At 41.5% G+C, this 14,765-nt stretch overlaps 1 protein-coding gene across 1 annotated transcript; it reads right to left on the bottom strand.

Moving 5' to 3' along the window:
- Positions 1-6,716: 6,716 nt before the first annotated feature.
- Positions 6,717-8,478, bottom strand: LOC145953397 (uncharacterized). Its single transcript, XM_083067340.1, has 3 exons — positions 7,949-8,478; positions 7,498-7,783; positions 6,717-7,142 (listed from the first exon to the last, which is right to left on the bottom strand). Exons 1-3 carry the CDS (start codon positions 8,476-8,478, stop codon positions 6,717-6,719), a joined length of 1,242 nt encoding a protein of 413 aa, XP_082923466.1.
- Positions 8,479-14,765: the final 6,287 nt, after the last annotated feature.

Below are 14,765 nucleotides of genomic sequence, written 5' to 3' on the forward strand. Positions count from 1 at the left end.
AAAGATTGCCCGATGGCAAATATAGTTATCAGAATTCGACATCATACATGTCACACAAAAGGCCATCAAGGGTAGTACCCTAGCTGATTACCTAGCACACGGGCCGACCAACGACTACTAATCCCTTGAGGATGATTTCCCCGATGAGCATATAATGAACCTACAACATGAAGAACCTAAAGATGATGCATGGACCATGTATTTTGATGGAGCTTCTAATATGCTTGGACGAGGGATTGGCACAGTGCTAATCTCTCCACAAGGAAAATACATTCCCATAACGGCAAGACTCAACTTCGATTGTACAAACAATATGGCTGAATACGAAGCTTGCGCGCTGGGAATCCAAGCAACCATCAACAACGGTATCCTAAAGCTCAAAGTATTTGGTGATTCGGCCCTAGTCATCTACCAACTACGAGGTGAGTGGGAAGTCCGAAATCCCAAACTGATACCATATGTTGAGCACATCAAAGATTTGATACACCTCCTCCAAAGTGTCATCTTTGAATACATTCCAAGGGAGGAGAATCAGTTTGCCGACGCTCTTGCTACGCTCTCGTCGATGTTCGCCTTGGATAGTGAGCATGAAATGCCCCTCATTAATATCCGGCGGCACGATAAGCAAGCGTTCTGCCTTCTGATAGATGAAACAGTTGATGATCATCCATGGTTCCATGACATCAAGCAATATTTGACAAAAGGGGAATATCCTGATGCGGCCAATGATAATGACAAGAAGCATATCCGTAGAAGGGCCATGGGATTTCTGCTAGTCGGCGAAACCCTCTACAAGAAAAATTATGACTCGGTCTTGTTGAGATGTATAGACCAAGTCGAAGCTCAAAATATGATCAAAGAAGTTCATGAGGGGGTTTTCGGTACCCATATCCCCGGGCCCGCCATGGCTAAAAAGATCCTCAGAGCGGGATACTATTGGTCAACCATGGAAAGGGATTGTTACCAATACGTGCGGAAATGCCATAAGTGTCAAGCATACGCCGACAACATTCATGTCCCACCAACTGCACTCAACGTATTGGCTTCACCTTGGCCATTTGCAATGTGGGGCATGGATGTTATTGGACCCATCGAGCCGAAAGCATCCAATGGACATAGATTCATCCTTGTGGCCATTGACTACTTCACTAAATGGGTAGAAGCGACATCGTATGCTCATGTGACCCGAAAGGTGGTAACATCCTTCATTAAGAAAAACATTATATGCAGATACGGTATTCCCGACAAAATCATCACTGATAATGGATCCAATTTGAATAACAAAATGGTGGAAGAACTGTGCCAAGAATTCAAGATCCAACACCACAACTCTTCCCCATATCGGCCAAAGATGAATGGGGCAGTCGAGGCAGCCAATAAAAACATCAAGAAAATTGTGCAAAAGATGGTTGTCTCATTTAAAGATTGGCATGAGATGTTACCCTTCGCTCTTCATGGTTATAGGACTTCAGTACGCACCTCTACAGGAGCTACTCCATTCTCCCTCGTCTATGGGATGGAGGCGGTTCTACCAGTTGAAGTCGAAATACCTTCTCTAAGGGTAATCATGGAAGCAAAACTTTCCGAGGCAGAATGGGTTCAAAGCCGATATGACCAGTTGAACCTTATCGAAGAAAAACGGCTGAACGCCATATGCCATGGTCAAGCCTATCAGAGGAAGATCAAAAAGGCTTTCGACAAGAAAGTCCACCCTCGAGTCTACCAGGAGGGAGAGTTGGTAATGAAGAAATTGCTACCAGCTCAAAAGGACAAAATCGGAAAGTGGGCCCCAAATTACGAAGGACCATACGTGGTGAAGCGAGCTTTCTCAGGAGGAGCATTGATCCTCACAGACATGGATGGAGAAGAACTTCGATACCCAGTCAACGCTGACGTGGTAAAGAAGTATTACGCTTGAAGACGTTGCTTGCATAGGCCCGCTAGGATGAAAACCCGAAAAGGGCGTCCTAGGCAAAAGTTAGGGCAAAATAAAAAGCCTGCCAGTACAAGGGTACTAGGCAAAACAAAGGCGAATTTATCCCCGCTAGGATACGTCCTAGGCAAAAATTAGGGGCAAAAGAATAAGATACAAAAACAAAGCAAGCAACGATCACTTGAATCGAAAACCGAAAGGCGGTTCAAGTGATTATCTTCTAGAAGCAAGCGTCTTGCAGCATCTACACTCCTGGCTCAGGCATCTCACCCGAGGCAACTAGGGGAACGTAAAGAGCGACAATTACAGATATAATTGTTAAGCCCAATATATATAGCCTACCCTGGCCAGCCATTCTTCAGAAATTTCCTTTGTATATCTTTCTGTAAAAACATTTGTGAATATCAATAAAATATCTATTCATTTCTCTTCTCTCTTGACCATGTGATTATGCCTCTAAAAATTGTACGAAATTCCTTTAATAATCGGTCAATAAAGAAAATTGAGAAATTGGAGGGGTTCCTATAAAATCCGTAATCTCCTGCGAAAGAGGCTCACAGAATTTTTCCCTCATATCGACGACAGAAATCCCTCCAATAAGAGGAGGATACGGAGAGCCATTCATTTTTCTAAAAAACATTAACAAAATGATTAAACTTGCATTTGTGCATCACACACACATTAGTTGCACATTCAAAGACCTTATCATGAGGCAGTCGCATAAAATAGAAAAATAGAAAAAATTTCTTGTGTATGACAGCAAAAATACAGAAAAAGCCAAAATTGACAAAAAGGCAAGGTTCAGAAAATCCAATAAACATACAGAATAACTGAGCCTGGAGAGGCTTGCCGAAATAATACTCCCCAGAGACTTCTCAGCTCACACTCTTGGGCCGAATCCCTAGTAAAAGCTATCAAAGCAAGATCAGCAAGATTCCCTAATGGAAGCAATGATCATCCAAATGAAATATTCGAGTCAAAGGACTCAGACTTCCTCAGTGGAAAATAGCTTTCCAACTCAAGCGACGAGTGAAGCTAAGCCTGCAGAGGCTTTCTAAATAATACTCTGGGATACATAAGATCCTCAACCCACTTTCGCCTACTCAGAGGCACTTCTCCAAAAAGGGAAAACCCAAAAAAATCAATACCCATTCCCCAAGCGGAATTCGGTATTCGACCATAGACCGAACGTCAAGATAATCCGCCTAACAGAAGAGGCCAATCAAGATTAGCACGACAGAATCCCCCAGCGGATAACAGCCTACGCAGAGGCAACAAAACCAGAAAAACAAAAGACTCCCGAATAAGGACAACCGGGATACTCCACCAACGTCGAAAGGACGTCAGCCAATCATAAGGCACCGCTCATCTCAGAAAGAGCATCTTTGTGTCTGTACCCCAAGGAATCAGAAATTCCCCATTGGGCACCAACTACGCAATGGAAAGTTGGGACACAAGAACCTATGAGTAACTGCACATCCCCTAGACGGATCCCTGCGTTATCCAGCCTTCAGCGACACCAAAATCAAAAATAAACCGTCGAAGCAGCATCGTGGACTGTGGAGAAAAAACTATCACAAATCCTTGGAGAGGGCAAACTCACACTGCCAAAGTGATCAGAAACACGGAGGCAGACCCTGGGGAGGGCAAACCGTAGACCCTGGAGAGGGCAAACTCACGCTACCAAAGTGATCAGAAACACGGAGGTATGCAACCCTGGGGAGGGCAAACCGCAGACCCTGGAGAGGGCAAACTCAGCTGCCTAGGTTGTTAGAAACACCGAAGCAGAGCCTGGAGAGGCGATACTCAGCTACCCCGTCGTCAGAAACAACGGAGGTATGCAACTATCAAGGTAGTCAGAAACGCCGAGACAGAGCCTGGAGAGGCGGTACTCAGCTGCCCCATCGTCAGAAACAATGGAGGTATGCAACTGCCAATGTCGTCAGAAACAACAGAGGCAGAGCCTGGAGAGGCGGTACTCAGCCACCAACGTCGTCAGAAACAACGGAGGTGTGCAACTGCTAACGTTGTCAGAAACAACGGAAGCAGAGCCTGGAGAGGCGGTACTCAGCTACCGAGGTTGTCAGAAACACCGAGGTATGCACGAGCCTGGAGAGGCGACGACTAATACTCAACCTGGAGAGGCTACTCAACAATTTTCCACCGGAAGACACTACAAGTCAGAAGGATGGCTCATTCCCCGGACAATTGGGTCAACTCCTTTACTTGTCAACCAGTACACCAAAAGGCCGTTTGACTAAGTAAAGGGGGGGCAGCTGTAGACCCCTAAAATTGTCCGGGTCGGAAATAAGACTCGAAGACTCTCGAAGACCGAAGGAAAGTCAGCCAGAAGGACTCCTGGAAGACCCTAGGATGATTATCTGTAGTTTTAGAGGTCTTAGAGTAGCTTGAAATAAGGAAGTGGGAGGATTGGAGCTCAATACGGCCTCCTAGTAGTTCAGTACGGCCGTACTGAACATTTTGAACTACAATACGGCCGTACTGAACCCAATACGGCCGTACTGAAGTTTTTGAACTTCAGTACGGCCGTACTGAATTCAATACGGCCGTACTGTAGTTCAAAACTTCAGTACGGGCCGTATTGACCCCAGAGGCCGTACTGTGCCTCACTCCTATATATAGGACGTCATTTGGACGTCATTCCACACTTTTCACACTTTTTTGGACTCTCTTCTTGAGTATTCTGGGGTTTTTGAGCAGTGTTCTGCCCTAGAAATCTCTCTGAGAGCCGATCCGACGAAGTTCTTGAGTCACGAGCCATTTGCTTGAGTCTCGAACCCAGTCAAAGGGAAATCTCTTGGATTTCCATAGTAAAAAATTATTTTTTAGGAAGGAGCGAGCGAGCGTGTAGAGGGAGGGAGCGCCAAAAAGCCTCCTAGATTTCGTTGAAATATATAAAAGCACGCTTCAAAGGTTTCTTTTCCAAAATCCCTTCTTTTACTGCTTTCTGATTGTTGCATTACATATTTAAAATTGCCATCATGTAGATATCTCGTTAATAATCGCTTCTAATAAATAGGGGTATTTTAGTAATTTTACAATGTTATTTAAGAAATAATCCGTCATAGGGAACCCGAAAGGGGCGTTCTGAGGTGCTAACACCTTCCTCGCACGTAATCGACTCCCTTACCCAACTCTGGTTGTAATGGCCAAGGTTGATTTACGAAAATCAATTGCCTTATCCCTTTTTCCAATGTTTTGAGTAAAACATTGGTGGCGACTCCAAGAACCCTTCTTTTGCGAAAACCACTAATCCATGGAGGGTCCCGCTTGGGATTAACATGGATTGGTGAATCACTTAATAAAATTGTTAGTTCGATAAGGTCTCAGTTTGAGAATAAGTCGTTCTAACAATCCACCACTTTTAAAAATTAAAAAGAGACCAACCATCGTCGCGAATGCCAACGTCCGTTTCGGCGGGTGGTGACACCTACACGTAATCGACCCCCGAACCTAATTCTGGTTATCAAGGCCATTATTGGATCTTTAAAACCCTTTTCTTTTACCAATATTTTGAGTAAAATATTGGTGGCGACTCCATGAACCTATTTTCAAAACCATTAATTAAGGACTAGTCTGGTGTCCGGGCATTCCTTAATTAATGAGATTTTTAAAAGGATGTCTAAACCATAAGTCGCAAGATCATAAATTTTCAGGTTGCGACATGCATGTGGGAAAAGAGGTGCGCTTCGGGAGGCTGGTAAAGGAAGACGACCTCCCAGACAGCTCGAGCGATAATGCCTCTGGCTAGGCTTATTCTGTAATAACTTGGCTTATTTTGCTCACTTTGTTTTTTCAACATTTTGTATTTGTCAAACTTGCGTATATAATTTGCTTTGTTCATCTACGGTTTTCACTTTGCACTTTCAATGGTTCTATTGTGACCTTTTGTTTTGCGCTCATGTTTTAGGCTTAGTTTTTGTCCTTTTTTGTGGTTGGAAACACGTTTAAACTTTGGCTTAGTTTAAAGTGATTTGGACCAAGGTCCGAATTCGACCTCAGCATAGGGTAGGACAAATCGTTCCGAGGTTTGAACTCGACCTCGAGTAAGATAGAACAATTTGCACTGAGGTTTGAACTCGACCTCGGTGTAAGATGAAACAATTCATATTAAGGTTCAAACTCGGCCTCTTCATATTAAGGTTTGAACTCGACCTCGGGTTAATATTTTGTTCTTAAGGTTCGAATTCAACCTCAGGTAAGATAGAACAATTTAGACTAAGGTTCGAACTCGACCTTAGTGTGAAATAATATAAAGTGTACCGAGGTTCGAACTCGACCTCGGGTTAAGATTTTGTATCAAGGTTCGGACTCGACCCTTGCTTGAGATAAAACTATTTGTATCAAGGTTCAAACTCGACCTCGACTTAAGATAATGCATTTTATACTAAAACAGAGCAAAATCAAGAAGTGATGAGTGGAATGAGTCATTTTATTAAAGTTGTGGGTGTGACTCGTTAAAAAACCTCTCAGCCAAAACCCATTTTTCTATTTTTTGCGACAAAAGACTAAGTCAGAAAAAGAGTGCATAACTCATTCATATAAATTTAATTGAAATAGAACTTGAGATGCGTGGCATTCCAAGTCTGCGGGAGGCTTTGCCGCTGAGCTCTTCTAGTCGGTATGCCCCATTTTCTAGGTCTTCTACAACTCGAAATGGGCCATCCTAGTTGGGTGCAAGTTTTCTCTCTGATGTGTCTCTCCGTGCTTCGCCTAGTAGTCGCTACACCAAGTCGCCAAACTGGAAAGAGCGAGTTCAAACTCACGTCTTATACCTTCTGGAAGCTCGGAGTTTACAGGCTTCCTCATGGATCTGAGCTTCCTCTCTGAGCTCATCAGTCAGGTCGATGTTGACCGCTGCTTCTTGAGCATTTTTCTCACTGTCAAAAGTACGTCGTCGATGAGATGTTTTGCTGACCTGTACTGGGATCATGGCATCGGCTCCAAAGGTCAGCCTGTAGGGCATTTCCTGCATTGTCGATTGGGGGGTACAATGGTACGCCCAAAGGATGTTGGGAAGCTCGTCGGGCCATTGTCCTTTGGCGCTTCCTAGCCGCTTCTTGAGCTCTCGGAGTATCACCTTGTTTGCAGCTTCGGCTTGGCCGTTGGTCTGTGGGTGTTCCACCAAGGTCGGGAGGTGTTTGACCCCGAGTTCATGGAGGAAGTCCTCGAAACTCTGCGCAATGAACTGTCGACCGTTATCGGTAACAAGGGGAATGCGGAATGCCAAACCTGCATATGATGCTTCTCCAGGTGAACTTCTGTACGTTCTCAGTGGTGATTTTGGCGAGTGGGCATGCTTCAATCCACTTGGTGAAGTAGTCGATTTCCACTATGAGGAATTTGAGCTGACCCTTCGCGCGGGGAAATGGTTCGAGGATGTCCATTCCCCACTAGGCAAAAGGCCATGATGACATCATCTGGTGGAGAGCTTCGGTTAGTTACCAATGTGTATTGCCGAACTGCTGGCATTCCTTGCATCTTTATACGTAGGCTTGGCAGTCCGACTTTAATGTGGGCCAATAATATCCAGCTCAAAGTACCCTGGTCACCATTGGCCATGCTCTAGAGTGCATGCCACAGATCCCTCGATGGATCTCCTCGATGACATAAGTAGCTTGAGGCTTTCTCAAGCATTTGAGCAATGGGGTGGAGATGCCGTGTTTGAATAGTTCATCTCTGACAATGACAAACTTAGCTGACTTTACCCTCATCTTCCGAGCTTCATCTTTATTCTCGGGCAAAAGTCCCTCCTTTAAGTAATTCCAAATACCTGCCATCCATTCTTGATCTACGCTATCACTAGTGTTGACGACCTTGTCGTCCAGACTGGGCAAGTTCAGTGTTTCCTGTATGATAGTCTAGTGTTGCCCGAGGCGTTTGGTACTGGCGAGCTTTGATAGGAGGTCGGATCTGGCATTTTTCTCTCATGGTACATGATGTATGGTGAACTCGTCGAAGGACGAGATCTTCTATGATGCCACATGGAAGTACCTTTGCAGAAGGGTGTCCTTGGTCTGGTATGCCTCGCTGAGTTGCTCTACCATGAGCTTTGACTCACTATTGCAACTCACTCTCCGCGCTCCAAGGTCGTGAGCCAACCTTAGCCTTGCGAGAAGCACTTCGTATTCCGCTTGGTTGTTTCTCACTTTGAAGCCAAACTTGAGAGATTGCTCCAAGGTGACCTGATTTGGTCCTTCCAAAATAATACCTGCACCACCACCCTTAGAGTTGGAGGAGCCATCAACATGTAAAATCCATACCTGTTGTTTGTCAGCCGAGGTTGGAGTCCGTTCGGCCACAAAATCTACTAGGCATTGGGCTTTCAGGGGGCCGCGAATTTTATACTTGATGCCAAACTCGGACAGTTCTATTGACCATGCTATCATCCATTCGACGAGCTCTGGCTTTCTCAGGATTTGTTTGATTGGGTAGTCGGTTTTGACGACCACCTGGTGGCTTTGAAAATAGGGTCGAAAATGCCGAGCTGCGGTGACAAGTGCTAGTGTAAGCTTCTCAATCATCTGATATCGTTTCTCCGTGTCTTGGAGAACTCAGATGATGAAGTAGATTAGCATCTGCACTTTCTAGTGCATTTGTACTATGACTGCGCTGATTGCGCCTTCTGCCACGGCTAGGTAGAGGAGTAGGTCGGCGTGGTGATCCAGCTTCTAGAGGATTGGCGGAGTAGTGAGGAAGACTTTGAAGCTTTTGAAAGCCTCTTCGCACTGGTCCATCCACTCGAAGTTCTTCAGCTTTCACAGCAAGGTGAAGATGGGCCCTGCCTTCTCCGCCAACCTGGGGATGAAACGTGAAAGAGAGACCAACCTTCCAGCCAGGAGTTGGATGTCTTTCACAGTGTGGGGGCTCTATATCTGGATGATGGCTTTGCATTTCTCTAGGTTGGCCTCAATGCCCCTGCTGGTGATCATGAAGCCAAGGAACTTACCTCCCTGGACACCGAAGACATACTTCTCTGGGTTGAGGAGCATGTTGTGTTTTTTGATCTGACTGATCACCTCGGCCAGGTCGGCCGCATGACCTTCAGCGGAAGTGGTTTTGACCACCATGTCGTCAATGTAGACCTCCATATTCTGCCCAATCTGTTGGTGGAAAACTGATGGAATCATGCCTAGGAAGGCAAGAGGTGACATATTGAAGGAGCCAAGAGGAGTTGGCTAGACATGAAGGTTTGGGCCAGTCAGGGCTCAATGGGCCTTATGGGCCTAGGAAGGCCCAAGTTGAACTTTTCATGGGCCATAGTTTGTTATAGCTATTTTCATATGTTTTGTATACATCATGTTAATATAGGTATCATATATTTTGGTCTTGTATTTTGGACCACATAGAGTAGCATTTTAGGTTTTAGGCTAGTTGGGCCTAGTTTTGGGCTTCATGGGCCTTTGGGCTTTTGGTACCCAATATTGGGCTCATTTTCATTCTTGTAATTTTTCCTATTGATTGTATTCACTAGACCATTGTATTTTGGTCATTAGATTAGGTTTTTAGGAGGATTACATTAATAGGAGAAATAGGTTTCATTTAAGCATCATTTAGAAGTAATTTGAATTGAATTTGAGTCACATGGATGGCATGGGAAGGATCCGGCCATGTGAGCCTCAAATACACTCCAAATCACTCCTAAATGACACTTAGATGAGGGTAGCATCCGTGTGAGTGTGTGAGTTGGCCAAAGTTTGAATTTCAAATTCAAATTTGAAATTCAAACTTGGCGCCAACTTGGTTCACCAAGGTGCCGTCCAAGTTAACCTAATTTTCCCTCCTATAAATGTAACCTTTCTCACCTTGTAACACACTTTTGATATATGAGAATTTTCTGAATATTTCTTCAGCCAAATTCCCTCAAGAGTCACCGAATTCATCCAAGAGAGAAAACCAAGAGAATGCCTTCAAAAACCTTAGGAAAACCTAGTTTCCTTTTCTTTGAAGTGTGCAATCCCTTGAGTACTTGAGCTTGGGTGCTTCCGTCTTCTAAGTTCAGCAAGAGTTCATCATCTTCATGAGTTCTTCAAGAGTACTTCTACCTCCATTGAAGAAGATCCGAGCCTAGGAGGAGTTTAGGAGGAGATTGTGTTTCACTTCTACTACTCACCTCCATCATTTTTGGTATCAAGAGCAAGGTTCTTCAAGGAGATAAGTGCTTCATCTTTTTGTGTCCGAATTTGAGTTGTTCATTGTATTCCTCTTGTCTTGTTTGAGTTTATTTTCGGATCTATATGTTTTGAATCACATTTTGTTCCATAGATCCATTGGTTGATTGTTTTTGAATTTTCTTCCACAATCAACATGTTTAGGACCTATTAGCTTGTGCTTGTTTTGATTTAATTTGAGTCTCTCCATTCTTGTATGTGTCCGTGATTGGACTTCATGCATTTGCATTAGATTTTGGTTTTTAATCCATGTTTTGTCTTAGAGTTTGTGTTTAGTTCTTATATGTTCAAAAACTCCTTGAATAGCATGTTGACCTAATTTTTGTGTTAAGTGCATTGTTCATTATTTTGGCTCTCGGTTTGCTTCTCTTTGTGCTTACCTATATGTGCTTTTCTTTTACCTTATTGTGTTCATAATTTGCTATTAGTTCTAGCAAATTTCTTTAGAGTTAGGTTTCTATTGTGTACTTAAGTTTTCAAATCATCTTCCATTAAAAATCTTCTAAAAAAATTTTTTCAAGTGTAATCCTATCTCTAGTGCACTTTCTTGTGGATTCAAATTAATAAAAAAAATTTTTAGAGGCTGAAAAACAGAGATAAATCAGAGCCTAAACAAAAGAAAAGACCTAAAGTTCAAAAGAAAAATAGTTCAAAAAGAATCCAAACCAAAACCTAAAACTAGTGCACTAGTTTATCATTTTCACTTGAAATTTGACCTAATTTTTTGGCTGATTTGTATTCTCGGTTTCTATAGCTTGGAATCTCTAAAAATTTTGAAACAAAAGGCAAATATACTCTCTGGACTCTTAATTTGATACTGGAAAAAGAAAGAATTAAAAAAAAAATAGAGAAAGAAAATTAAAAGGAAAAAGCCGAGAGGTATACAAATTGAAAAACCTACTTGATTCCTTGTTATTGTTTTGGCTACTATTTTTGCTATACTTGTCCAATTGTCTTCAAATTTTTTTTGTTTTGTTCATCTATTCTAGTACCTATCTAGGAAATCTTCTCTCTGAGTGCTAGCTTTTATTTGGAGTCTTAATTTTCAGTTTTACTTGTTGAACCTCTTTGAGTCTTGTCATATACATCTATTACTCTTAATTTTGGTATAAGCTTTTCAAATTGTGCTTTGTTGCTTGTCTAGTTTTCTTTCAATAATTTCCTGTGCTGGAAGTGGCCTTAAATCCTTGCTCAAGGATCAAGCATTGCTCAACAAAGAGTAGGAAAAATTTTGGACACTATAATCACCAAATTTGACCTAATTTAGTGACCAAAATCATCCTAAATCTCCTTCACTTGAGTGACCAATTCCTTCACCTTGTGAGGCAGCCACCTTAACCTCTTTGTTGTGTTTCTTTCGCAGGTCCAGGAGCAGCATATTGAAGGATTAGTGGTGGATTAAACACTTGGTTAAGTGTTAGAAAAGTTGAACACAAAACCGCCACCAATTGGTCTTCAAAGCCGCCACTTTATTGCTTTTTAGGCTAGTTTAATTTTTGTCAATTCTCTTGTATTTTTAAACCAATTTGTAAAGCTTGGAGGGAGTATTAAGAAGCTGGTCAGGTATATCTACACCCTTGATAGACTCTCACGTGTAGTACTAGTGGAAGTGGCTTGAAAATTTCATATGTTTCAAGCTTCCACCTAGGGCAAACCGACTAGTTGATTATCCTTGCTTCCTTCAAGTGTTTGAACTTTAATTTTGTTTACTTTGCTGCCTTGAAACGTCTAGAATTGTGTAGTTTTACTTGCTCACATTTAGTTTAGTCTAAAAAACAAACAAATTGTGAAAAAGCATTCAAAATTTTTGTGAAAAGTTTTGGGGAATTGGAAGTACCACAAAGGAGTTTAGTGATTTCCACTTGAAAAGGCTTGGTTATTAAGTGGCTCTTTGTAGCTCACCTCCCTTGATAGTGCAACTTGTACACTTAGACTTCCAAGTGTTATTTTCATTCCTAGAAAATACCAAAAACATTTTATAACTTTTTGCATAGCATATACAAAAAAAAATTCTTTTGTTTAATCATGAGAAAATATTTCTCAAGCGGTAGTGAATTAAGCTCTCCAAAAGGTTTTTCACATTCTACTCAAAGGCTTAAATCACTAACACCTTGGACAAAGCAAGAAGCTTTAAAAAAAGAAAAAGAAAAACTTGAAAAAAAAGCACAAATTGCAATTTTAGAGGAAGAAATTCACATTATTAAACAAAAGAGAGAGAAACTTTTAGCAAAAGAAAAATTGAGAAAAACAAGAGAAAAAGAAAGAAAAAAGGCATTGCTCTTAGGGAAGATTAAGGAGGAAAATAATTCCTCTAAAGGACTTGTGAGTGAAGAGAGTTGTTCTACCACTAAAAATCATTTACAAAATACTCTCTTCATAAATAAAGACCTTAACTCTTACTCTAATCTTACCACTAGTCATGAAGTAGAGATTCAAGAACAAATCATTCTAAAGAAAAATGAATCTCAACTTCAAGATGTAGTGAAGAAGGAGTGGACTACATTTAGTTCCACTTCTTGTGCTACTTCCTTGGAGGTGCCCAAGGAAGATAGCCTTCCTCTCTTTAGGAATCCTTCTACCATAGTATAGCACCCAAATTTTGGAATATATTGTTTGATAGATACATCTTGTCATATTTCATATTCTATTTTTGATCTTATGGGAAGTTCATCTTTATTTGAACTTAATTTGCACCCTTCCCTACAAGACAAAAATAGTTTATATGAGTTTTCAAGATTTTCCAAGACATTTTATCTACCAAACAATATGATTCAAAATTGTTTAGGACGTTTTCTAGTATTCTTTTTTTTATATTTTAGGAAAAGCCTAGGCTACCATTTAGGGTATTTTAGGCAAGATATTGTAGTGTTTAAAAATCATTCTTTTCATTGTCTTAGTCATAGTGTTATTACATTCTTAGGTTTTACTTCTAGGTTATGCTTAGGAGAGGAGCCTATTTCTACTTTTAGGGAGTCTAATTTTGATAGTTTATTTCTTCTTAGGCTAGATATAAGGACTCCTCTTAGGATCCATAATCCATTTTCTCATCATAAACATGTCACCTCTTATACATGGTTTGTTGTGTATGTAGGTGATGTTTCTTATTCCATGCATCCTCGTGATTTGAGGACAAATCCTTTTCAAGAGGGAGGGGATGATGGAATCATGCCTAGGAAGGCAAGAGGTGACATATTGAAGGAGCCAAGAGGAGTTGGCTAGACATGAAGGTTTGGGCCAGTCAGGGCTCAATGGGCCTTATGGGCCTAGGAAGGCCCAAGTTGAACTTTTCATGGGCCATAGTTTGTTATAGCTATTTTCATATGTTTTGTATACATCATGTTAATATAGGTATCATATATTTTGGTCTTGTATTTTGGACCACATAGAGTAGCATTTTAGGTTTTAGGCTAGTTGGGCCTAGTTTTGGGCTTCATGGGCCTTTGGGCTTTTGGTACCCAATATTGGGCTCATTTTCATTCTTGTAATTTTTCCTATTGATTGTATTCACTAGACCATTGTATTTTGGTCATTAGATTAGGTTTTTAGGAGGATTACATTAATAGGAGAAATAGGTTTCATTTAAGCATCATTTAGAAGTAATTTGAATTGAATTTGAGTCACATGGATGGCATGGGAAGGATCCGGCCATGTGAGCCTCAAATACACTCCAAATCACTCCTAAATGACACTTAGATGAGGGTAGCATCCGTGTGAGTGTGTGAGTTGGCCAAAGTTTGAATTTCAAATTCAAATTTGAAATTCAAACTTGGCGCCAACTTGGTTCACCAAGGTGCCGTCCAAGTTAACCTAATTTTCCCTCCTATAAATGTAACCTTTCTCACCTTGTAACACACTTTTGATATATGAGAATTTTCTGAATATTTCTTCAGCCAAATTCCCTCAAGAGTCACCGAATTCATCCAAGAGAGAAAACCAAGAGAATGCCTTCAAAAACCTTAGGAAAACCTAGTTTCCTTTTCTTTGAAGTGTGCAATCCCTTGAGTACTTGAGCTTGGGTGCTTCCGTCTTCTAAGTTCAGCAAGAGTTCATCATCTTCATGAGTTCTTCAAGAGTACTTCTACCTCCATTGAAGAAGATCCGAGCCTAGGAGGAGTTTAGGAGGAGATTGTGTTTCACTTCTACTACTCACCTCCATCATTTTAAGAAAATTCAAAAACAATCAACCAATGGATCTATGGAACAAAATGTGATTCAAAACATATAGATCCGAAAATAAACTCAAACAAGACAAGAGAAACACAATGAACAACTCAAATTCGGACACAAAAAGATGAAGCACTTATCTCCTTGAAGAACCTTGCTCTTGATACCAAAAATGATGGAAATACTAGGAGAAGTGAAGGATGTTCTTCTCCTTGGATTTGCCTAGGCTTGGATCTCTTCAAAGGAGACTTGAATCCGCAGCTAAGAACACTTGAAGAAGGATGATTCTCGGTTGGAATAAGGCTTAAGCCTTGGATGGAAGCATCCAAGCTTAAGGTGCAAGGGAAAGCTCCTCCCAGGCTCTGATACCAAAAAATGATGGAGGTGAGTAGTAGAAGTGAAACACAATCTCCTCCTAAACTCCTCCTAGGCTCGGATCTTCTTCAATGGAGGTAGAAGTACTCTTGAAGAACTCA

This window comes from Cajanus cajan, chromosome 11, assembly GCF_000230855.2.
Source record: "Cajanus cajan strain Asha chromosome 11, NIPB_CcT2T_4, whole genome shotgun sequence".
In the NCBI taxonomy this organism is placed as follows: Eukaryota; Viridiplantae; Streptophyta; class Magnoliopsida; order Fabales; family Fabaceae; genus Cajanus; species Cajanus cajan.

Excerpts from the sequence above, each read along its gene's own strand:
- LOC145953397 (XM_083067340.1), bottom strand. The coding sequence starts at position 8,478 with ATGATTGAGAAGCTTACACTAGCACTTGTCACCGCAGCTCGGCATTTT. Across the intron at positions 7,784-7,948 it reads AAGGACACCCTTCTGCAAAG|TCTGGACGACAAGGTCGTCA; the intron begins GTACTTCCATGT and ends GAACTTGCCCAG. Across the intron at positions 7,143-7,497 it reads CATGGCCAATGGTGACCAGG|TTCATTGCGCAGAGTTTCGA; the intron begins GTACTTTGAGCT and ends AACGGTCGACAG.